General features: G+C 44.8%; 1 protein-coding gene across 1 annotated transcript in view; it reads right to left on the reverse strand.

Moving 5' to 3' along the window:
- Positions 1-2,895: 2,895 nt before the first annotated feature.
- Positions 2,896-25,300, reverse strand: part of LOC138513902 (glutathione S-transferase P 1-like) — a 151,150-nt gene continuing 128,745 nt past the window's right edge. Inside the window, exons 6-7 of the mRNA XM_069629042.1 lie at positions 7,701-7,808; positions 2,896-3,207 (exon numbers count right to left, since the gene is read on the reverse strand). Of these exons, the coding sequence (XP_069485143.1) occupies positions 3,019-3,207; positions 7,701-7,808 (297 nt within the window). The 3' untranslated portion in view covers positions 2,896-3,018. The remainder of the gene's footprint in view (positions 3,208-7,700; positions 7,809-25,300) is intronic.

The following is a 25,300-nucleotide window of genomic DNA, read 5'->3' on the forward strand; positions in this document are numbered from 1 at the left end:
ATGAAGGGGCTACCAGAGTAGACAGTAAAACCCAGTAGCACCTAGATTTGGGACATCTAGATAGATGGAGAAATTTCGAAATGGGATACAACAGTACACAGTAAAATGCAATAGCACCTAGATTTGGGACACCTGGATAGATAGAGAGAGACGCCTAAATGGGATAAAGCTGTACACAGTAAAATGTAATAGTACCTAGATTTCGCACACATGGATAGAGGGAGGGACGCCTAAATTGGGATACAGAAGTAAACAGTGAAATGCAGTAGCACCTAGATTTGGGACACCTGGATAGAGGGAGAAACGTCTAGGTGGGGGTAGAACAGTTCAGGCAGTAACTACAAGGTTTGGGATACCAGGGCAGAGGGTAAGTGCCGTTGCAGCGAGTACAACAGTGAACTATTTGCCTAGATGTGAGATGTTGCTACCTCACCCAATCTGTCTGAATGCGAGATATGGCTGGCTAAAGCAAATCTACCTAGATGCGAGATATGGCTGGCTAACACAATATACCTAGATGCGAGATATTGCTAAGCGACTCAGTTGGCTTGGGCGTTGGATATGGCTGACATACGTATGTGCAACAAACTACAGGCTTTTAGATAATATGATAATGGGGTAATTAAGTGGGTCTGACAGTCTAATGGGGAGCAGCAATTACTGGTACCCCTGACCAGACCTCGCCTACCTTGTCAGTCACTGCTTGTTGACGGCTGCAGGGTCCACAGTCTAACACGGGTCAGCACAGTCTGGAGCTGCTTCTTCCGGGGCTGCCTTTTGCCTTGGGTCCCTTACCCGATGGGCTTCCCAGGCAGGGCATGCCCTGGGGTTCACTGTTAGGTAGTACCTCCCTCCGTGGTGGACCCAATCAAGGGAAGTGGAGGCAGGGGAGAAAGAGGGCGGGGCAGAGTTTGCCTAAGAGAGCGAGATACGGTAGAGGCCTGGAAGGTGAAAAAATGAGGAGGAAAGGGGCAGAAAAACAACAGAAAGTGGCAGAAATGGAGCCAGACACCTGGAAAGATGACAGAAGGAGGATGAAATGGGGGAAAGGGCAGAAAAACAGCAGAGAGGGGCGAAAATTGAGGCACAGAGAGTGAGAAAGGGGACACTCACCTCGCAAGGGCCAGGATGTAAGATGTAGCGGGGAAAATTTAAAATAGAAAAAGAAAAAGAGAATGACCACAGCTGGGAAGACGACAAAGATGGGGTCACTCACCTGCTTTGGAGCTGCAGAAGCAGGGTCCGCTTGCACGGGCCCTCTGGAACTCGAAAAGCCCCTTGTAGTGTTGTACTTATCTATTTGCACTGGGTACACACAGTGCTGCTGATGGTAGAACACAGCTATGTCATATGGAATGTGATGGGACCTGAAGGTTCCAAGAACTACAGTTGGTAACACAGGATGGGAGAACCTTACTGAAAGGATGTCATCTGTTTAGCTCCCTGCCCCTTTCTATATAACTAGCCCTGTAACTCTGTAACTTATAAATACACTTACTCCTTTTATATATACTGGTCTCCTGTGCCTTACCTGAATCCAGATGTCTTCTTACCATCCCCGATACTACACCCCTCCAAAACACACAGGCAAGGACGTAAGTCTTCCAACAAACAATCAGGTCGCAGGAGAGGCTGGAGGAGGTGGGGAAGGCCAGGGGAGTTACAGGTGTGAAAACAGGGAAATGGAGACCAGAAAAGGAAGTGAAAAGAGGGATCCAAGACATGGAGAACAAGGGGCGTGGGGCAAGATGAAGACAGGAAAATGAAAAACAGAAAAAGAAAGAAACGCTGGGGAGACGGCGAAGATGGGGTCACTCACCTGCTTTGGAGCAGCAGCAGAAGGGTCTGCTTGCACTGGCCCTCTGCAACTCGAAATGCTACTCCAAAACACACAGGTGAGGAAGCAAGGCTTCCGCTAACCAATTGGGCCACTGGCAAGTAGGGGGGGTGAAAGGGCAGGGAAGGGACGGGGAGGAAAACAGGGAAATGGAGACCTGAAATGAAGAAGAGACGAGGGATCCAAGAGAGGGACAATATGAGGGGGGCAGAAGGCAAGATGAAGAGGGAAAAATGAAAAACAGAAAGAGAAAGACAACAGCGGGAGGCAAAGATGGGGGTTGGTCGTGGCATTAAGTGGTTGATTAGAGCATAGCAGGCGCGTGCTCAGTGAGGGGATGCTACAGGGTCAAGTGGTATTTCTGCGTACGGCTATAAATGTGGCTAGAGTCCTATAATGGCTGTGCCACAAGATTTTTTGCTTGTGCTTGGCCCATATTTTTTTTGGCCTTCTTCTTGCCTTCTCAGGTCAGAACATCTTTGCACAATCTGGGGTTTTGTACAATATAGGTAATTGTGTAGTTTTGGGATTGGACCATTGTGCAATATGGGATATTGTACAAAACAGGAAATTTTACAGCTTTGGGATTGGACCATTGTGCAATCTGAGTACATAGAAATTGTGCAGCTTGGTAGAATAACCGGGGATTTTGTCATTGTATTGTGCTACCACCATTGAGCACTTTGAGGAAACTGTGCAGATTGGCCATGTGAAATTTGGGGACTAGGACATTGCATTTTCTGGGGTTTTGATTGACCCCCTTCTCTGAGCCAATACCCTCACACAGTTGGTAATTTCTCCGACTCTTTGTCACTTTGGTATAGGGTTGCCTTGCACTATGCTCTGGGATTTTTTTAACAACCTTTTAAGTGAAAGGGTTATGTTTTCCATTGTACGTTAAATAAACATTAACTACATTGTGGACTCGGAAGACTGCTGCCTTTTTCCTTTTGGGGCACATGAAATCACAAGGCAGTGATGTTGTGCTGTTTGGGTGCTCTGTGCAGAAAGACATTGTGGAATCCGTGGGTTACACCTTCTTAAAGGAATGAGAGTCATTTGTAACAATAAATACCAGTTTAATGTTAAAACGGCATAGAAATACATTATTATCTCTCGCAAGCTCTGCTCCCCCGAAAGTTGGCCGATGGCTGGTTCTCGTGGTGTTTTTCATGAGCCGCTCACTGATTGCCATTGGAGTTGATGGGCCTGGTCTTGTGTGCGTCTGATTCTAGGTACGCCCTCAGCTTTGGGCGGGATGCAATGCGGTCCATGTAGGCTGTGAGCAGAGGGCAGTCTTTGAGGCAGTCTGGAGCGAGTACGAGGTGAATTTGAAGGATGTCCAGCATAACGTAATCTACAAAAGATATCTGTCGCAACAATTACAGAATATTAAAAACCTTGCACAGTGGGTCATTGTTGTCAAGTGCAAATTACCTGCGTTGAATGCATCTACATCGGCCCCAACAAACTCGTCCTATTGTTTTACAAAATACATTTTAATGATTAAATAATACTTGAATGACTGAGTGGGTTGTCCACTTGGAATGTATGTCCTGGGTACTTATATGTAATCTTCAGTACACCGAGTTCTATTCTTTCACGTGACAGTCCTTACTGTTTGAGGTGTAGTCTACTGAGACAGTCTTCCCAACTAAACACAGAAAGAGAATCCTGGCACAGCCTTAGCCCCTTCACTATGTTTAATTGTTTCACTTTTTAATTGTTTGTGTGGTATAACCATAAATAGTTTCACCCCACTCACCCGCAACGCAGCCTGCATTTACTAAGCTATCACAACCAGGTGGGAGGGTTGAAAGCTCAGAGTGTGTCAAGGAAGACTCGCACTCAGTGTAATGAAGATCACTGCTAAGAAATCAAGCCATTCCTCCTCATCTGTCTTCCTCGTCACAGTCGTTACTAGTTAGATCCTATTTAGCGGTATCCGATCAAGCAGTAATTGACCTCACAACAGATTTGCTGCGCACTTTGTTTATTTTAAGGGTGAGTCTAATGAGACACACAAGCAAGTGCAGAAAAACCAAAAGCTGAAAAGGACGAGCTTCCAGCCAGGAGTGTGTAATATTTAATAGAAGTGATCGCAACAGACTAGGTTGCTACCCAACAAATGTCCTGAGACGATGCTCCGCAGAAACCGGCCCCCGAAGACGCGTGTAGACCTCCTTTGAATTGATTCAGGTAGAGGTCCTGAGACTAAGTAAGCTGATGAAATGGTCAACTTGATCCAATTGCCAACTGTAGTCAGAGTTGGCCTGAAACCTTTTTTGCAGTACCGAATGTCACAAAGAGAGAGTTTACTGGCCAGAAGGACTAAGGGAGCTGGATGTAAATTACCAAGACCCTGGCAGCATCCAGGGAATGCATTGAGGAGGAGTCCTCTGAGAACACTAAAAGGACTACCTACTAGTTTCGGTGAAAAGACAACATGACCTTTGGGGTGAATGAGGAAGGAAGACTGAGGGTAACCTAATCTTTGTGGAACTTGCAGTAAGGCTTATGGAAGAGAAATGCCCCAATCTCATCCAATCTCAAGACTTTGATGATTGCCATCAAAAATGCTAACTATGCAGAGAGAATTTTTAATGAATTTTCTGAAAGGGGCTGAAAGAGTGGGTCCGTTAGGTGCTTCAAGGTGAGAGGCAGATTTTACCTGCGCACAGGGGACCAAGGAATGAGGATCGCATATTGCAAAAGAGATGGAAACCCGTTATCCAAGAGATGGTAAACAAAACACTTGTGATTAGCTCAGGCCCAGAGCACCAGCTTTGTTGTTACCATCATTTTCCCCACACATGGTAGTTTTTGTATGGCTGAAGGGAACTATATAGACTTGAGGTGTGAGAGTCTGGCTTGAAGTCTCAGCATTCCTTGCCAGTTAAAACTTGATCCTGGGAGTGTTGAAGCAAGCCCCATTGAAAGTTAGAGAGTTGGAGTTTATTATATGGTACGATCCTTAGCTGATTAGAACTCCATGGTCCTGGAGGGAGCAGAACACCTTCTTCCATCCCCTGAGGCCTTTAATAAATAAGGCGCTGAGATGATCCACTCATCTAGGTAAGGGAATAGGGTACCTAACAGTGAGGCCAGCATCTACACAAGGACTTGCAAGGCTGAGGCAAGGTCGAATGACTATATGATGAACTGGCAGAAAGTTTGCTCGTAGGTATATCTAGAAATGCCTGATGGGCTTCCCTTTTTGGGATGTGCAGATGGGTGTCTCATTAGTCCACTGAGGGCAGACACTCTCCTGGCTAAATGAGGGGAATAACTTCTTGCAAGGGTGTCATCTTGAATGGTGTGTAGGTCTTGCATTGGTTGACCATTTTCAGATCTTGGATCATTGGTTTCTGAACCAAAAAGGGGATGGAATAGTTTCCCTGCCCCACCACCTGTGCTTGAGCACTTGAATCCTCTCTGAGAAGCAGCGTGTTCTGCTCGGCCATTGCCTGGTGTTGTGGATGGTCCCCTGGAGGCAGGGTCAGAGGAATTCCCGTTGCTTGTGGTGAGGCTGAAACATCTGCTCCATAGCCACCCCAGCTGTTGTTTAGGACCAATTGATCCTTGATGGACCTTTACCAGACATTTTGAAAGTACCCTAAGCATCCCTCGCCCCACTTAGTCCATCATTAGAGGTTAGGCAGTTGACTTTCTGTTGGGATTGAGTAGTGGAGGGGGTGGCTGCTGAGGGACGGCTCGGACACCACACCTCAGCCAATGAAAGGCCATTTGCCCAGAATTCCCAGAGTCGTCCTGATGCTCTTCTGGGAGGAAACCATCTGCGCGGTAGGCAAACAGGATTATGTTTCAGTCTGAATTTTTCATTAAGTCCTCTATATGATGGGAAAACGTTTTGGAGCACTTGAAGGGAAGATGGAGAAGGAGCATTTTGTGTCTAGTGTCCACCTTTCAAGGCCTCAACCAAAGTTGACACTGAGCTGTTAGCGATAATCCCGCCAAAGCTTCCGTTGCGCACTGCACGTCAAAGGGGGACATGAGATGAGAGCTTGCAATGGAGTTATTTTTCCTCCAGGAGTTTGTGGGATTCTCCTGAGGCTGGATGGTTTCAAACACTTGTCTGAAATCTCAGCCTGAGAAATGCAAGCCGTATAGAGCCACATTCTTATAGAAAAGTCGAGAAAGCCCCTTTTGCGAGCAGTCTCAGTTTACTTGTCTGTTGGGTCTGCAAGTGCAGCTTCCCCTGAAGGAACACGTTTGCAAGCTAATGACTTCACCTTAGGGACTGGAGTGATCGCAGTTTTGAATCCCACCAGTGGGCATTGTTTTGCAACTAACAGAGGAGGACAGGCTTGTCAATCTCCCTCCATTCTCTAACCAGCCGAGCCGGGCTGCTTTGTGGATAAGGTAGACCATGTGGATCTGTGGAGACCTAATTTCCAAAGAGGTCATCGGCCTTATTACGAGGTGGGCGGTAAGGGGTTAACGGCACCGGTAAAGGCGCCGGAGCCGTTAACCCCATACTGCCCTATCACGAGGTCCCCTTGCGGGTCCCGCGAGGGGAGCAGCATGCTAACAACGGGCCCGTCATTAACGGGCCCATTGTTAGCATGCTCCCCATTCCCATTGAGCCCTATGGGAGCTCAAATGGGAATGGGGATGGTCTGGGTCTGGGTTCCCTGAATGGGGAAATACTGGGCCCTCCAAGGTCAGAATGGGCCGGTATTTCCCTATTAAGGGACCACGGACCCGGACCCGAGTTTGGAGGCAGCCATGCCCTTATTAAGGGCATGGCTGCCTCCAAACTCGTAATGAGACCCATCATGCTCTGAATCTGGTGGAGTGGGCTCTCGGAAGTACACTAAAGTCTCTAATATGTCGGAGAGCTGCAGCTAGTTTGTTCCCTTGTTGATATCTGGCCTCTTTCCGGGGAATGCCAGGGGAACAGGCACCATAGGCATCATAGGTTCCTCCAAACAGATCAGTTCTGGGGGATACGGGCTCCACCTTAGCCCCTTTGCGTTTTTCTGTGGTCTGCAGGCTGCTGATCAGGCACAGACTCCATTGGAGGCTTCGCACACCATATCCGGCAATAAACCAGTTGCTAGGAGACGCGTTACCGAGTTCTCACAAACGTTGGCTATGCTTACCCTGTGTTCCACATGTAGAGGGGGGGGGACAACTGCATGGAACACTACCCCATCAGCTCCAGCCCTCCTAAAAACTATAGAGAGGTGTTTTCACCGCGAGGGGATGGGCCAGTGTGGCAATGCAGAAAGTCCTGACCCTAGAGTGTTCTGAATCTGTTTTTCCAATCCACAGGAGGAAAGGTCATCCTCACACGTGACGTGAACTAGATCCTTTCTACGTCATTGTAATTTGAGAATTTCGGGGAGAGCAGCAATAGCAGCGCCTAAAAAAATGACAATGGAACATAATAACACTGCTTGGAAGGGTGTAGCCCTGTCTACTTCAAAGTGGAATTGAAAGGAGCAGGCCAGGGTGTGAGAGATGAGAGTATTTATGGTCACATGTCCCAAAAAAACAGAAACAGCTAAACATAGAAAGGAGACAGAGGCTGCGCTGGGATTCTCTACACATGGTGAGCTGGGAAGGGTACTAGAAGTACTTGCAGGAGACTGTGTGCCACATAGTAAGAACTGTGATGAGAAAGATGGATGAGTGCCTAACGCCTTGTTTTAGACCCCCGCTCCCCCACCCAGAGAGCGACGTCTCCTTAATGCACTAAGTAGGGACTCACTCACCTGGACAGGTTGCTCACCCCTCTGGCTGGCTCTTTTATGGGTTTTTCTATTGGAAATGTCTAGGTTCGGGGGGAATAAGAATGAAAGATGCCAAGCCGCGAAACAGCGAGAGGCTTCATTACCTTAGTGCCCACGAGGAACCCAGAGCCTTTATTATTCTGGGAGAGAATGTTCTCGAACCGTGCCAGCTGGCTGGGCAAGTTCTCAATGTACGCCTCTTTTCCAGTGTCCTATATAGGATGAGAAGAAACAGAAGCACAACGATGAAAGTCACAGAAGAGGCATGGATGCAGCCTGCATTTCATGGAGAAACAGGGTGGAAATGTGGAGCCCTCACAGTGGAGTGCTTTCTGAACATTTAAAAAGTCAAGTAAGAAAAGGAAACCGGGAACTGGTCCTCCTTAGACAATTGGTGGCCTGTTTGCTTTGAAATTGGGAAGTTAAACATTCAGGCAAGCTCAGCACTATTTATTTTTTTATTTATTTATAACTTGTATAGCGCAGCCACTGACCCGGAGGCTTAAGGGTGCTAGACACACAGGGCAGGGACAGTAAACATACCTAATACGCTGAAATCGTGTCACAGAGGGATCAGAGGTCTACGTGATGGCATTAGTTGAACAGAAGGGTCTTCAGCCCCTCTCTGAAGACCCTAATGGAGGTGTCTTCTCTTAGGTTAATTGACAGTCCAATTTCAATATGCTGGTGCTACCGAATAGAAGGCTCCATTTTTCACCTGTGTCAACCTGCATGCCAGGGTCTTTAATAGCACTAGTCAAAGTGTCCATCTTTTTCTGTACATGGTTTGTCCTCTCTGTTTCTGAAAGACCATTTAAAGTGTTTCGTGTATATTTAATAAACTCAGGGCTGGGCAGGCAGGGAAAGCAGTACATACGGCCATTTCATGGGGACTCCTACACATTCACATTTCTTTCCGCAGTCGGAGTGTCACTAGCTTAACTAAAATACATTTAATTTCCCAATATTTTCTTCTGCAATGCCACCTGCCTGTTCAGTGACCCACTTCCTTGCCTCCCCACATCACATCACCTGAGACAAAAATCCTGATGAACAGTCTTGCCCGCCAATACCCCCTAGCTACTCATGTTGTTTTGCATCCTCTCCTACCTGGTCCCAAAGGGACCTGGCTAATTTATACTTATAATCCCACAGTCTGCTCAACAAGTCTTACTGACCAGGTTTCTCAAAGCATTACTCAGAGCCCTGTAGGGGCGCGAGTAGACACAGACAACATTCATAGTCATGGCCTCACTCAAAGTCGAATATGCCTTGGAGACACCAAAGCCATGGAAGCCGCGGCAAGTCCGTCACCTGTGAAACACTAGACGACACATACGCTGATACGCCTGAATAACAATCAAGTATCTTTTTACCTAGGAACACTAAATAAAATCTGATTATACAGGCAAATCCTTCCGTTAGTGCTACTTCGGTAAAGGTTCCTGAACACGTTAAGCTCGAAATTCGGTAATGGCCCAAAATGTTGCCCTCAGAATTCCGACTCCCGAAGTTCGGACTATATTTTCTTTTTGACCCCCCCCTTACACCACATATATATGTAGGGGTGAGTATGAGATACAATAGTAGTATGGGGGGCGTGCGGGGGTCTCCCCCATATGTATGTGGTGTAAAGGGGGTTTACATTTTCAGCCGTCGGAATTCTGGAGGTTATAATGATCACATAGATCCCAAAACTCAATCTGCATTAACTATTGCTAGGTCTGAGGTCAAGAATGCCATTGCACTGGCTGACCGCATTGAACTGCCTGAACTAGACCTTATTTTTATAGCTGAAACTTGGTTTAACAGCAGTTCTGTCCCAGTGGTTCACATGCTTGTCCCCTCTCATTTTCAAATCAAATGGCTAAATCGTGATACTCGCAGAGATGGAGGAGTTGCAGTTCTTTTTATAACCTCACTGCTGCTCTGCAACTTAGAGTCTCAGGCCTGGGACGAAATATCAGGGATTTTTACTTTCAACGTACACCTATCTCCTAACGTCTCTTTCTATACTTTACTCTGCTAGCGCCCACCAGGCTCTGCTAAACTTGTCCTAGATAAATTGGATGAATTTCTTGGGTCTAAAGTTCTTGATTACTTTAGATTACTCTTCATAGGATACTTTAAAATACACTATGATGCTCAGGACAATCCCGATATGAAAAAATGTAAAAGAGGTACTATACTCTCTTACAGGAACTAGAATGAATTATGTTAACACCCTACTGATCTCCAGATCATTTGTTAAGGCGTTTCTTGATTCGGGATGGTCATCCGAGCCTCACTACCACAACACGATTCACGGATCATTCCTCACACAGTCCTAAAGACCTAAATAGTATACTGGAAATTGATCTATTATCAGCTTTAATTTCAGCTCAACCTAATAACTCTTCATGTGAGGATTATTTCCAACTCAACATGTTCAGTTTGTGCAAAGCATGTAACAAAATTGTAAACGGACTACCGGAAAAGAGAAACAGGGGCAACAAAAACAAAAGATCAATTTTGTCGTCTCGCTACTAAAACTGCCCTCACAGAATATAAGAAAGCCATCTTCTTGGCCAAATCTAGATTTATGCCGGATAATATTAAACAGGCTGTGAACAAACCCAAAGATCTGTTCGTGAATATTGAAAAATGTCTTAACCCACAACGCATATCTCGTATTTTGTCACCTATGGTAGAACTGGTCAATTAATTCAACAAATTCTTTCAGAACCAAGTTAGCTTGATTAGGGACAATATTGCTATTCTATCAGCAGGCCCAAAAAGATTAATTCCTGATGAAACTCTACTGGGCACCCGGACCAAGGAGAGTTTTGTGTTCTAGCTAGAAGATAGCATTCCAATACTTGCCTCACTGAAATCCACCAATTTTAACTATGATTATGTCCCAGCCTGCCTTGCACGTCGCCAGGCAAGCATTCTCAATGAATTAATTTCTTGTTTTGTTAACCTATCACCCAAGGCACTGTCCGCCTGGAGCTGAAAGCCTCTTTTTGTAACACCTATTCTAAAAGAAACGGGATTACCATGTGTTACAGAACTGACGCCGCATAGCCGGCCTTCCCTGGCCTGCAAAGATACTTGAAAAGGTAGTCACCCTTCAGCTGCAAAATTTGATTGAAACTAATCAACTTCTGAACCCGTTTCAATCGGGATTTAGGCCCTTTCATGGAAATGAAACTGCTCTGTTAACAGTTTTGGATGACATCTTGAAATCTGCCGATGAGGGCGCGCGCCCTTGCTAGGTTGGTGCTGCTAGATTTATCGGCAGCCCCGACATGGGTGACCTTGATACACTGCTATTCAGACATGCTATTGTTGCCCATATCTCCCAGAGTTCTTTAAAATGGTTTGAATAATCGTTATCCAATAGGACCCAGTGGGTCAAAATCGGACCACACTTTGCTAGCTCCATGCCAGTCACCTGTGGTGTTCCGCAAGGCTCGGCATTGTCCCCAAATCTGTTTAACATACATATCCAACCGCTTATAGGAATCTTTTTAGAAATGTAAGATACACAATCCCTTATATGTGGATGATACACAGATTAACTTACGTGTAACTCCTTTTATTCACTTCAGACCATTGCAGACTGTGCCCTAGAAATTAGAAACTGGATGCAGGCGAACAATCTACATTTCAATCCCTCTAATACATAGGTTATTCTGTTGGGTTATAAAAACATCCTGAGCTCCCAATCCAAGCTGCCTCCTTGTTCTATGGTGTTTGATCTCCCAACATCCTTGTGGTAGCCAAGTGAGTAACCTGGGCTGCATCTGGCAATCAAACCTTGACATTGACCATCATGTAGGGGAAAATATCAAAACAATGGGCCTCATTACACAGTTGGTAATTTACCGGTACCACCTTGGAGGAAAGGGGAATTACCGCCCTATTCCAAGGTTGGGAAGGCGGTAATTCCTCCTTCCTCCATTGCCCTTCCCCATTCTCATTTTTGCCCCATAGGGCATAATGGGAATGGGGAAGGTGCTAATTACGGTACCGCAAATTGCGGTACCGTAATTAGCTCCCTGGTCCCTTTGCGGGTTGGATTGTTAACGCCTGCAAAAAGCAGGCATTAAATTCCCCAACCAGCAAAGGGACCTCGTAGTAAGGCGGTAAGGGTTTGCCGGTACCGGTAAAATACCAGTACCGGTAAACCCTTACCGCCTACCGTGTAATGAGGCGAGGCCCAATCTATTTTTTGTGTTTGTCCCCAACGTCCTATTGCCTTCTTTCCAGATTCAGACCGACCTATAGTGGTAAGTACATTGATTCATTCTAAACTGGATCACTGTAACTCTATTCTGGCCAGGATCCCGCCAAACCATCTCACACGGCTACAAAAAGCACAAAATGCTGCTGTGAGTCTTCTTTTTAAGATCCAGAAATTTTCATCAATTTCCCCATATCAGGGGACCCTCCATTGGTTGCTTGTTCAATAAAGAGCCCCTTCAAGACCCTCTGCTTTGTTTTTAAGTGCATTAATGGACATGCCCCTCATTACCTTACAGACAAAAGACTTCCCCATGGCCCATCGCATGCTCTGTGCTCATCTGATCAACACCGTGCATCAATTCCTGCCTCTCACTTTCTTCAGAGAGGACACTCTTTTTACAGTTCTCGGTCATCGGCTATGGAACGTGCTGCCCATCAAACTTAGACAAAAACCTGTTCCTGGCAATTAGAGAAAGTTAGAAAACGTATATTTTTCAGTAACTTCCAGCTATGCACTGCAATGACTACACCCACACAATCTGCACCCAGAAGCAGTATAGTGTGCCGGCTCTAATGTCAATAACTCAAATGTCCAATGTCAAAATATCAGAAACATTTCTTCTCTCATCTCGCTGCTCCACACATGTGCCTTTTTAGAAGTAGGGGTCACAGTGAATAGAAATAAAGATATGCACGTTGTGAACATTCTTTATGAAAGGGTATGTGAAAAATTTGGAAAATGTATGTAAAAGTGAGTAAGCTTCATGTTTTTAAAATGTGGGAAAATTCCTGTGTGATCAATTGTTTTTTAATCTGGTCCCCAAAAAATCAAAACATGTACCCCCACCTGAATAGCAATTTCTCCAAATGCCCACATTTTGAACTGCGCCCAGACAGAGGAACACCTGGACATTGGGGCTCATTAGATGTTTGCCGGTCTGGAAAGAAGGTGCCAGTAATAACATATACTGGCACGTTTCCCTACCAGCACACTACAAGCCTGCCGGTAGGTGATGTGATCTACCCGCATGCCTGACGCTCAGGCCTGTAGTGGCAGACAATTGCCACAATCACCGGCACCGTTAGTACCAGTGCCAGTGATTGTGGCATCTGCATCCCATGGAGTTGAACTCCATATGGAATGGGAATATACTGGCGTCTCCGCCAACTGTAATATCCTGGTAATACCGGGAAATCGGGTGGCAGAGACGTTACGGTAGTCCCGCGGTATCCTGCCAGAATTACCGACGGGATACCGAAGGGATTTACAATGAGCCCCATAGAGTCGTCACAGTCAACGTCAGCGCCACAGGTGACACCCAACCTCCACTATATAAAGACTTGGGCAACCCCAGTCAAAGGAGTCTGGACATAGCACTGTTCTGGCGATCACAATATACAAAAATAAAACATCTGGTAAGCAGCCCAGGGCCCTATGCCTGTGTCCTGACGGGGTCCAGAGTTCCACTGCCTGCCTGCAGCCTGCAGAATCCCAGCAGGCCACACAGCCATCACAGGCAGCACTCCAGTCACCAGCACCCTGTGGGAAAGGGAGAAGCTTCTGTGTGCCCTTTGGTTTCGAATATGAGAAGACCCTTCAAAGGGGGCAACAGCCAAACCTTGTCATGTACGGACATTCACTTTATCTGTAAGACTGCTTATTTATTTTTAGGCAGTACCTGCACTCTCTTTACTGCTTACCTTGTTTCGTTTACATGAGGCTTTTGGTTGGGGTTTTCTACTGTATCCTTCATTCCAAGTGGAACCGCCTTTGCATTTTAAGTGATTTATTCACAGGGATTATTTCTCATGCTGTTGCTGCCTGACGCCCAGGGTCGGACTGGGACAAGAAATAGGCCCGGACACCCAAAAAAAGGTGCCCCCCCCCTCGCATGAAGAAAGTGGCCCACCCCTCACCTCACAACCCTTGACCTCTGATGACATCACCAGAAGTGATATTATTTGACCCCACCCCAAAGTGACATCCTGTGAAGCGATGAAACACAATCTTTCACCCCTTGACAAAACAGGAAATGGCATCAAATAGCATGGTTCCTCAGTACACTACGAAAAATAAGGCTATGATTTCACTAATGTGATATACATTTCCTACAAGAATGGATCACCACATGATTCATTAATATCTGTGTGTATAGATCCATATTGCACGTTGCAGGTGTTTTTTTTTTCAAAACCGGCCCAGTAGTGGCCAGAAACCGCCCCCCACTCCACAGGGACGATTTCGGCCTGGACAAGGGCCGGAAGGCCGAGGGGCCAATCCGACCCTGCTGACGCCCTAATTTACACCAAAGAGATCAGGATGCTCCCCTTATGAGAGCGGTGATGCTCTTACCATTTGAGGTTGCCTTCACTCTGAGCTTCCTTGATGAAGGAGGAGCCTGGCAGTGGTTCTTCTTACAGGCTGCCCTTTTTACAGGCTGCCCTTTGCCTAGCACACACCTGCTCCTCACACACCTCTAAATACCAGGGTTGCACATTGGAGGCCCTCATTAGCAAGGGGCTATGTAGAGGCAAGGTCATCCTATGGCAGCCTAATGGGAGTGCAGCAAGTGCTGTTCAAACATGACGGGTGTAACGCACACCATCAGTCCTGAGGAGCCATGTTACGTTACATGGAATCAAAGTGACTCCATTTGGTTTCCAGGAGCCACTATCAGGGTCTGCTGGGGCACACAATCGTCTCGGGCACCAATGAAAAAGTGGCCCACAGTTGCAAATGGCAATTCATTCCTTTTGTGACAGACTGTTTGAATAGTACCCGAGGGGGGAGGTTGTTTGATAAAATGTAATGCAAACTGTGCAATTTAAAGAATATTTATTCAGCAACAGTGTTCAAAACTACTAGCCACGTAGTGAAGTAACTCATCAACCTGACCCACATTGGCCGGAAAAGTGGCCCACTTGGACCAGAGAAACTGGCCCACACTGCCATGTTGCGTTTTTGGTTCAGGCATTGCCATATCTCCCTATAAGCCAGTCCGAGCCTGGTCACTATACTTTTGGGACTGAGTAGACTTGTACTCCAGCGTGGACTCTTTCCACCTCTGCAGAAATTGCAGTAGTGCAGACAGAGTTCTGCACCAGGCCGTGCTTCCTTTAGTGATGGGGACAGTCTTCTCGTCTATCAAGCTGCTGTTGAAAGTTGCAGGCCACTACCCTAGACACAACCTTACAGTGGCAGCACTACCCATTAGAGAGAGCATCTGGTTGTTATCCAGCACTCCCGCTACTGGTGTATGGTCTGTACCGCATTTCGTGGCACTCACCGGCCTTGTGAGGTGGCCTGCACCTCTACTGGCACTTCAAAGGCATTCGAAGACCACGCCCAGAGTGAGGAGTAGCAGCAACTCAGAGTCCTGTGGCCATCCATTGACATCAACTTCATTAGTACCCCGGGTTGCCAAAGCGGCAACCCGGGGTGCCCGTGGAACGGGTACATAACGTCACAGTAATGTTTCTTCAAGGCCCTGTTTCATACTTCCTCTAGACTCCTAGCTTCCTTTGGCCGTTTGTATGCACTTTAAGCTAGGCAGACCAATTGCCGTTCACCAGGACCAGCCTCCTTTCTGTGAGCATTGTGAAAATCAGAGTTCTACTGGTGAAAATGCTCTCTTCTGTCATTTTCTCACAGAAAGGTATTTCCTATTGACCGCAATAAGGACACATCTCCTCCACACTACTGTCATATTACAGATGTAACTTGTCAATGGTTAAATGGATTTTCTGGGTTCTTGTGAGCGAAGCGGTATGAAGCTATCTGTTGAAACTAATCTTCCTCCCCAAGTACAAAATATTAAAAGTTTTTCTATGTAAATGGTTGGAATTATGTTTTTGGATCTTTAAGCTGATTTCAGCAGCGATCATGTTGATCACAATTAGTGACCTACTAAAGGACATTAGGTGATTATGTTATCTCAAGGTAAGGAATTTCAACATTTCAAATCTCATGTAAAATAATATACCACAAGTTAAAATAAAAAAGTAATTGAATTGCTCAAATATCATATTTAATTTGAAACACCAATTTAAAGGTACTCATCTGAGTAAATGTTGTTATGGCCACATTTTGAAGCCTTAAGATATATTTCAAATGGGACTGTAGAAAGTAAATCTGCCCATAAGTTAGAGATATTGAAGATTTTCTGAATTCATTTCATGTTATGATTTTATGAATTGGTGGCCATCTTGATGATGTCATGTTATTTTGCATTTGCATAGCGCCTTATGTATCATTGGTATGATCTCAAGGCCCTGGTAGGTTGAATGCCCTCGGGAACCGCAGTTCAAGTCAGTTGAGAGAGAGTGTGGTATGGTGCGGGAGTGCACCAGGTATGTCTGCAGCTGGTGTGGCAGTTGCATGATAGCTGCTTCTTAGCGGTAGGTGTGGTGCTGAGGAGATCAGTTGAATGTGTTCAGTCTGGAGGGTGGACATCCAGATTGAGTTCTGGCTGCGTTAGGCATGAGGAGATGCCTAAGCTAGCCGGTATGTGCTAGCTAGCTGTGTTTTACTAGGATGATGGGTAGTTTGATGAGTCATGTTAGAATGAGAACAGCTTTACCGAATGTGTCATAGTACTGCTGTGTTCTAGTTGAATGGTGATGTATAGGAGAGAGTAAGTGGAGTAGTGTGATATTGTGGTAATCAGTAAAGTGTATGCGACCAGGGACACTCAATGATGTTGGAAATACCTTCTAAGTTCAACTTTAACACAGTGACGCTATTAGGGCACACTCAATGATGTTGGAATACCTTCTACAGTTATGCTATTAGGGTACACTTTCTAAGTTCAACTTTAACACAGTGATTAGGCAGGTAAATTACTTTGGCCTGTTAAGTGGTGCAGGTGTCGTTCATGGCCGTTCGACTAGAGGCATGGTGTCCTCCTGGGGTGAGGTGCAGGGAGTCCCAATTAAACAAAACTGGGCCGATGCATATCCTTCGGCCAGACACCATCACCTTAACTTGCATAGCTAGCTATCTTCCTTATGGTGGCCGGTAACAGTTGAAACTAACCTTCGGGTGGTCCGTAGACCTGTTTTTTCACATCTTTATAAAATGCCTCTCACCACCCTCCCTAGCGGCCATGGTGTGTTGGAGACATTGAACTGAAAGTTGTGGGGGACTGGGACGGTTACTCAAGGGGCACATGTTCTAGTAAAAGGTGAAATAGGTTCTTGAGATTGGGATTAACCTCCTAACAAGGAGTGGTAATTAAGAGGAATGTTTTAACGGGATCATGAACACCTCAGAGTCGCCGCTCTTGTAGAAGAACCATGTGGTGGGATGCACACTGCAAATTAAACCATCCCCTTTTCCAATTGGTAACCCTTCCAAAAATACATACCATGTTCCTTGAATCGAATACATTATTGGAGGAGCTAAACGCATGTACGGCTCACCACGGGTCCTAAAAAACCTTACCCACGACTTGCTTGTTATCATTCCTATGTGACAGGCACCATAGAGTGACACCAATGACATTGTTCATCTGTTGGTACTTTCTGATGACACAAGAACAGTCCAATCTTTCATCATTGAAACTGCTGCAAACTTGCAAATGTTCTACGAACAGTGAATGTACGGTGCCCGAAACAATGAAAGGCAACAGGATGCAAGCTTTGGTAAAGCCAACACTTTTGCCTTTTTTGAAGGTATCAGATCTGCCAGGCAGTGACATAATAACATAATGCTGCTCCCCGGCCATAAAATGGCAGTGGGTGGAACATTGTGTGATTACCCGGGGCCATATGATAGCAGTGTCTGGCAAATGTCTACCTTATACACAAACTAAAACGGTTGGCATTTTCAATGGTGTTTTACAGGATTTCACTGAAGGAACAGATATAAATCAAGTGACTGTCAGTTAAGACATTTTTATTAAACCAGTAGCACATTTACAGCTGCAAGTAAACAATTAGATCTCAACAGACTGCTTAAAAATAACACTTGCTGTCAAAGGTTTGATGTTACTGTGTCATAGAGCTAGCTGAAAGAGATCCCGTTTAGGTGTGTTTTGAGTGGGAAGGGCATATAGCAGGTGGGAATGGCTGTAGGAGCATGGCCATGGGCAATTTAATGGTGGGTAAACAACCAAACAACACCCACCTCACATGTCATAACCTTCCTAGCTGTACTTCAATATAATAGTTTGGACCTATACATGGCATTTAAGCTCTAGCAAATAGCCTAGATGAAACATCAACCAAAGACATCTATCTCTCCTCGTGTTAGATCTCTCCGCTATCTTTGATTTGGTGGATCACTCCTCACACACACATTAGGGACCCAGGGAGTGGCTTTGCAATGGTTCCACATTTTTCTTGGTTGGATGAACACAAACTGTTAAACTTGGACACATTTTCTCCTCCCCAGTATCAGCTACCTGTGGTGTCCCAGAGGGTTCTTCTCTGTCCCCTCTTCTTTTTAATATTTATATTCTACCACTTATGTACATCATTGGCAGATTTAATATTTGTTTTCACTCATATGCAGACAACATTCAATAATACATCAAAGTCTCGGGAACCAGAAGATTTGTTCGGCCAGCTTTAGGCCTGTCTTGATCAAATTAAAAACTGGCTTGCCAGCAACAATCTCCAGGTAAATGCCTCGAAGACAGAAGCAATGTTCCTTCACCCCAAACCTCTTACAAAATCATGTTCATCATCCGCTGCCACCTTGCTTGTTCTTCCTCCCGACCAACATAAACATCAAAGTAAAAATTCTTGGGGTGATCTTAGACCCCGAGATGTCCTTACTTACACAAGTTAATGCCAGTGTTAGGCACGCTGTTCTAAGCATGCGGCTTCTGTTACATGTTCTTGCCTACCTTCCATACAATGATGATGCTCCGGTGGTTGGAAAACTGGTTAACTTCAGGCTTGACTACTCCAATGCTCTTTACATCAATCTCCCAAAATATCTGGTTCACTGTCTGCAAGTGGCTCAGAATGTCAGCAGTCCGATTAGTCTGCAAACTCATTGAGACTCATCAAATTGTCAGCTTCCATTGGCTCCCGAGTTCACTCTCGGATTACGTTCAAGATGACATGCCTGGTGTTCAAATGCGTGCATGGACTGGCTCCACAGTATCTTGCCGAACACATTGAACTCTACCAGCCTTCATATGTTGTCCGATTTTCTAATTATTTCCTACTTAATGTCCCCACTAGTCACTATTCAACCAGAGGCGACCGACCCAAGCTTTGCAACAGTCTCCCTCTCTCACTGCATTCTCAGAACTCTTTCATGGCTTTTGGCAAACAACTTAAAATGCTTATTTTATCTTAGTCTTCGACCACTAAACTACCTCAGTACCAAGCCGGGCTCTCACAAATATACAAGAAGTCCATCAGGTGTTCCACCTGCTCCCAGATGCAGTTTATCTGCCCGGTGCGCTGTTCTGTATTCTGCACTTTACAAATATCCAAATACAAATAAAAAGGAGGCTTTCCAATTAGCCTAACACACAATACAGCTGTGTTAAGCACACACATTTAATCAGGGTGTACCCCCTGCAGGCTTCTCTTTTTCACTGCTACCTTTGGTAACAATTACAGCAGACCTCCCCCTGTTACATCTTTGATGTCCATCTAGCCACAGCTTCAGTATCGAACCGCAATGGAAAATAGGAGCTGGGGTGGCAGTCATCCATAATAATGCTGACCCCTGAACATAGCTTATTCGAATCCTGCTCATTCTGGTTACCTAGCTCAAGCAACGGCTTAGTTATATTCCACCTTATTTACTGACCACCCCAAAAGAGTGGTAACTTCATCGTTGATCATTCTAACTTTCTCTCCTTGGCAACTCTCTACTTCTCTAATAACATCGTCCTCAAAGACTTCAATGTCCCTGGGTCTCAACCAGCAAAACACCTACGTGACTCCCTATTGTTTCTGGCTGATTCCACGGACCTTCAACATATCGTACACTCCCCCATGCATGCCAAACGCCACGGGCTCAACCCCTTCACTTCCTTCAACTCATCTCATGCTCCAACCCCCTTCACCTCGACTGGACTGAACACACTTCCCTTCTCATATCACACACACAGTTACCACACAAAGCCCAGGATAAACTCCCTGTGATTGAGCACTGCTTCTTCAAGAATTTACCACTAGAAACACTAGAGGCAACCATTGCAACACTACATCGAATGTATCAGTCCTTTTGGATAAGTTTAGCCACTTCGCCAAATAACTAGTGGACACCCACATGCTCTTAAAGTCTAGTTGTGCCAAAGGGAAACCATACACACCCTAGTACACACCCAAGATCGCCACAAACAAAGATTCAATCAGATCCCTTGAAAAGCGGTTGTGCAAGCACCGCAGCTCAGAGGATCTGTCATCCGTTAAATCCCTGCACATCCAACACAGACACAAGATCATGGAGGCTAAGCTGGCTTTTTACACATCCACCATTGAGGCAGCATCTAAGAGGGGGTGCAAAGCCTTATCTAAAGTAGTCAAGCACTGTGTCAATCCTATACCCCACGAGGAATGCAATGGAATCAATAACATCTTCATTATTTTTTTATTTTTTTTTATTTTATTGGTTTAAATTCAAACCTTTAAAATGTTTTGCAACACATAAGAAAATTTTAAAAATTACGTTGGGTATTCAAGTCTCTCCCAAATGACCTCTTCTTTATAGTCTCGTGTTCAAGCGTTACTCCGCTTTTCTTTAGTGCCTGGTGTACAGTGGGAATGGTGCCGACCTTTAATTACTCATTATTGTCTTTTAGTCTCTCTTCTATCACTGCCAGGAAGGAGGTCAAAGGTATAATTAATTTCATGTCTTGCCCGTTCCACATGGTCTGCCACCACTCGTCCGCGCATGCTGATAAGTTATTATCATTCCATCGTCCCAGGTGAATTGATCTTACGTCTTTCAAGACAGCGCAGAACAAGACTAGATGTTTGAGAGATTCTAGCTCGTTTTTGCACAACCGACAGGTTGGGATCATATGTGTATTACACGCCCAATGACCAATTCTGTCTTTAGTTTTCATTGCGTTTAATCTGAAGAGCATAAATGATCTTCTTGCTTTTGGATTAGGAAATCGAGTTAGATATTTTTGGAGGATGTCGTATCCTCTTGCTTCAGCGGTGCAATCTTTCATCGCTTTGACGTTGTTACGTTCGCTGCATGTATTTACCCAATCCCCGCGCCATACTTTCTTTTTGGCTGCTGTGGGGTTTGTGAGTAAGGTTTCCAGGGTGATGTTATACATTGATAACAACTCTTCGCAACGTCTTGCCCATTGTGACAAAATACCTGGCCCTTCAAGCGAGGCATGATGGAAAATTTGAAATTGGAGGATTCCTTCTTCTACTCTCGTTTTCCGAAACAATGAGAGTTGGTTCCAACATATCTTGGCGTGCAATGATGTTAAGGCTAATTCATAACGTAAGCAAACTGTAGCAATTCCAGGCGGAAGACTTAGTGCTTTGGTCCAGAACATGTGTTCTAACATGGCCCAGTGAGTTGACGGACAGCCAAATGCGTTTTCGGCTCCATATGCCAGAATTGGAGACACTTTCTGTATATAGAAATTCCGAAGTGGTTGCAGTGAGAAGCGTCCATATTTTTTATGTATCACAAGGCCTTGGCAGGCCAACTGGCCACACTTTCGCTTGGAATCTGTTACCCATGGTTCATCACAGATGCTGGAATTCAAGATCATGCCCAGATATTTCAAGCTTTTGGACAGTTGCAGTGTCTCATGATTTAGATGCCATGTCTGTCTTGAGCCCTTTTGTTGCCAGCTTGTTTTTAGATTCTCAAAGATCAATATTTCAGTTTTTGTAGTATTGATCTTTAGCTTGTTCTGACATACATAGTTGTGGACTGCTTCCAATTTTCGTTGGAGCCCTATTGGGGTTAGATCTAATATTACCAAATCATCGGCGTATAGTAACCACTCTATCTTCGAAGAATTTAGTTTTGGTGAGAATGATCTCACAGATTGAATTGTAGCTCCGATATCGGAGATAAAGAGACTGAAGATAGCTGCTGCTAAGGGACATCCCTGCTTAACCCCTTTGTGCGTCATAATTTGGGTTGACAGGGTCCCAAGTCGGTCAAGTCTAATGGAAATTGAGGTATCCTTGTGAAGTTCTTTTATGGCAGCGAGTAAGCCTGGAGGACAGGCCCACATTTCTAGCTTTTGCCACAAGATTTCTCTGTCGACCATATCAAAGGCCGTGGAGAAGTCAACAAAAGCCAAATACACTTTCGTGTTTGTTCTAAGGGCCTCCATTTTCAACAGGTTTAGTACAAGCAGGTTCAGTGAGCAGCCAACTGATTTTACAAACCCTGCCTGTCGTGAGTCCACTCTGTTTGTTGTTTTTGCCCAAGCAGTCAGTTTCTTGTGTAACAATGAAGAGAAAATCTTGCCCAAAACGTCGAGTAAGGCCACTGGTCTATAGTTCTTTGGTAATAATCTATTGCCTTTCTTAAATATTGGTACGATTATTCCAGTCTTCCACGAGGCTGGTACTTGCTTTTGAGTATTGATTCTCGCAAATAATTCGCAGCAAAAATCAGCCCACAAGTCCGGAAATTGTTTAATCATACTGTTCGACAGCCCGTCAGGGCCAGGTGCCCGGGAATTTTTTGCTCTCACGATTGTCTCGTAGATATCTTCTTTTGAGAACTGTAGGTTCCATGTTGTTGCATCAGAGGGAACATTATTTGGCTCAAGCTCTTTGTAATACAAGGCTGTGAAGTGATTCACCCATTCTTTTTCTGACACTGGGCAAGCTTGCAAGACGAATTGTGGCGCTTCCAAGCTGTTGATTGTGCGCCAGAATTCCCCACTGTCTTTTTTCGTTAGTGTCATCATCATCGCTTCTGCGTCATTTTGATGTATAATCGCTCGATGGCTTTTAATCCAGTTCTTATAGGCTTGTCTCACTACTTTGTTTTTCTTCGATATTTCATCAGTTGGACCTTGGTTGTTTTTGCGAATTTCAGCTCTCATCCTTCTCTTGCGTTGTTTTATCATGATGTCAAAGGTGTGTTTATTTTGGAAGGACCAATTTTTCATTCCAATGTTTTTTGTTTTGAATTGTGACAACATTGGGACGTAGTCGATCTCCTTCCCTAATGACTTGTATTGGGTACATATCATAGATACTTCCTCTTTCTTCAACCTTAAGCGCCGACGGTTTGGTTCCACCAACATTTTTGTGCACCATGTTTCCCTCTCTATGCCGCCGGAGTCTTGGAATTTTAGTTCCAACATATCATGGTCACTATTGTCCATTGTTTGAATTTTCAATGATTTGATTTTCTCGTGTATGGTATTCGACACAAATATATAATCAATGGTGGAACTTTGACCCTCTCGCTTCCACGTTGGCTTCGGCGGGATGTCCCCTTGTGTGCAGCCATTTAACATGGAGAGACCCCTCATTTCTAATTCGTCGTTCCATGATTTGGCCAGCTGACGTTTAAGGGAGCTCTGTGGGTTGAAGAAGTCGATGTTCAAGTCTCCACAAACAATAACATCACTTCCAGAGTTAGATTCTAGCAAATTGTCAAGGATTGTGGTGACCTGATCTATAAATAGCTGGGTCCCAGTTCGTTTATGGTTCCAATATAGGTTAATGATATGGATCACGTCACAAGCCTTTATAGGAGCAACAGATTTTCCTATCTCACAGACCTGTATATATGAGGTGTAATTAGTTGCTTTTAACAACCGGTATCCCGAGGACCGGTTAATCATTGTCAATAGTCCCGCTAATGGACGGCCTTTTTCAGCTTTAATGGCTGGATTTAAGGCACATTCAAAGTCTGTGATGGTCGGTAATTCACACATCCAAGTTTCCTGCAGGCAGATCAGGTGTAAGTCGTTGATCCATTTGTTGTTTCGAAGATGTGTGAAACCTCGTGTGTTCCATGAAGCAAAACTACATTCCTTAATCACGTTAAGCATTGGGCGTTAACTGTTGGATTTCGTGTTTAAAGCAGATGCCATCCAATTCCAATCTTCTCCTTGACTGACCTCTGTTTGTGCGTTTAGTAATGGCAAGTTTAATTTTGCGGATGATTTCTCGTTATCTATAGTGATTTTAATTTTTTCCATGGGCTCAGTTCTCGTGTTTAGATTCTGCTTTCCCATCACCAGTCTATGCAGGGCTACCCCTGTGAGGTTCGTCTTTCGTACCAATTCTCCCTTATCGCAGTGTGGTTGCCGTCTTGGGGCCGTTTGGTCACTGTTTCTCAGAGTCTCTGCTGTCATAGATAAGTTTTTGCCACAGCGCAGAGACTCCCCTTCTTGGTGTTCTTTCTCATCTTCTTTATCACAACGTTCGGGGTCCAACACTCTATAGGTGTCAAATCCCAATGACAACAGTTCTTCATCTGCGTCAAGAATTACATTTGCAATTAGATTCGAGTTTAGATGGATTATGACCCTGTCAGTACACAATTCGTCTGGGAATTCAATGATTTTTATATCTTTTGATTCAAGCGCACGGAGTCGCGGGACATGATGTAACAGCCTTAGTACGTTCATTCGATTCAGTATGAGATTGTCGTCAGTACCCTCAAGCCGTTCTAGCATTAGTTTAACCGTATATGATGGTTTCACAGGACGTACTAGTGGACGTTGAGTCCTGCGTTTCTGACTTTCCTTCGATGATTCTGCACGGTTGCATTTAAGAGTCAAAAGTTTCGGTACTTTAGTTTTTGGCTGTGGACTTGCCTCCAACGCAATATTTTCCTCCGGATTTATCTCGTTTGGAATGCAATTTTGTGAGCCAACAGCAAATGGGTAGTTTGCCAACTTTTTAGTCAGTTGTCTTTCTCTTTTTTCTTGAAGTGTGATGAATTCAGGGCTCTTAGGTTCTCTCATCGCATCCAACGGCTTAACCTCACAGGAAATTATCTCGCACGTTCTCTCTTTGACTTCCTGTCTTTTGTTATCTGCTAAGGCTTGCTGCTTTTGGGCCTCGTCCGAGGTCTGGTTACATTGGCTGAGTTTTTGTTCCATTGGGGTTTCGTTGACGCTGTGAGTATCTCTTTGTTTGACGCTGGCTTTCACTGCTTCGTCGTCTTCCACAGCCGTGTCTTCGTAGACTGACAGTTCCATTAGATCATCCTGTGTTGCCAGGTCTTCTGCGTTTTGCACACTCTCTTTAGGTTTTTTAGTTATCTTCTCTTGTTCAGGCTCGATAATTTCCGTCTCTTTGATTGTTTCAGCTAGTTTTAAGCTTGAAGAAATAGCTTTATCAACCAAATTAAACATATTCAAATTTCGCAGGAATTTTCGAGCCCCTTTTTGATTTGATTTTTTTCGGGCAGGCATATTTTTCAGTTTTTTTGTTTGCACAGAATTTGACTTTATGTGCGTCATTTTTATGGTTTGGATTTCTGCCTCCGAATTACCAAAAATCGGGAATAATCCTGCTGATTTCGGTATTATAAGTGGTATAG

This window comes from Ambystoma mexicanum, chromosome 12 (genome assembly GCF_040938575.1).
Source record: "Ambystoma mexicanum isolate Mex_15411 chromosome 12, UKY_AmexF1_1, whole genome shotgun sequence".
NCBI classification, from domain to species: Eukaryota; Metazoa; Chordata; class Amphibia; order Caudata; family Ambystomatidae; genus Ambystoma; species Ambystoma mexicanum.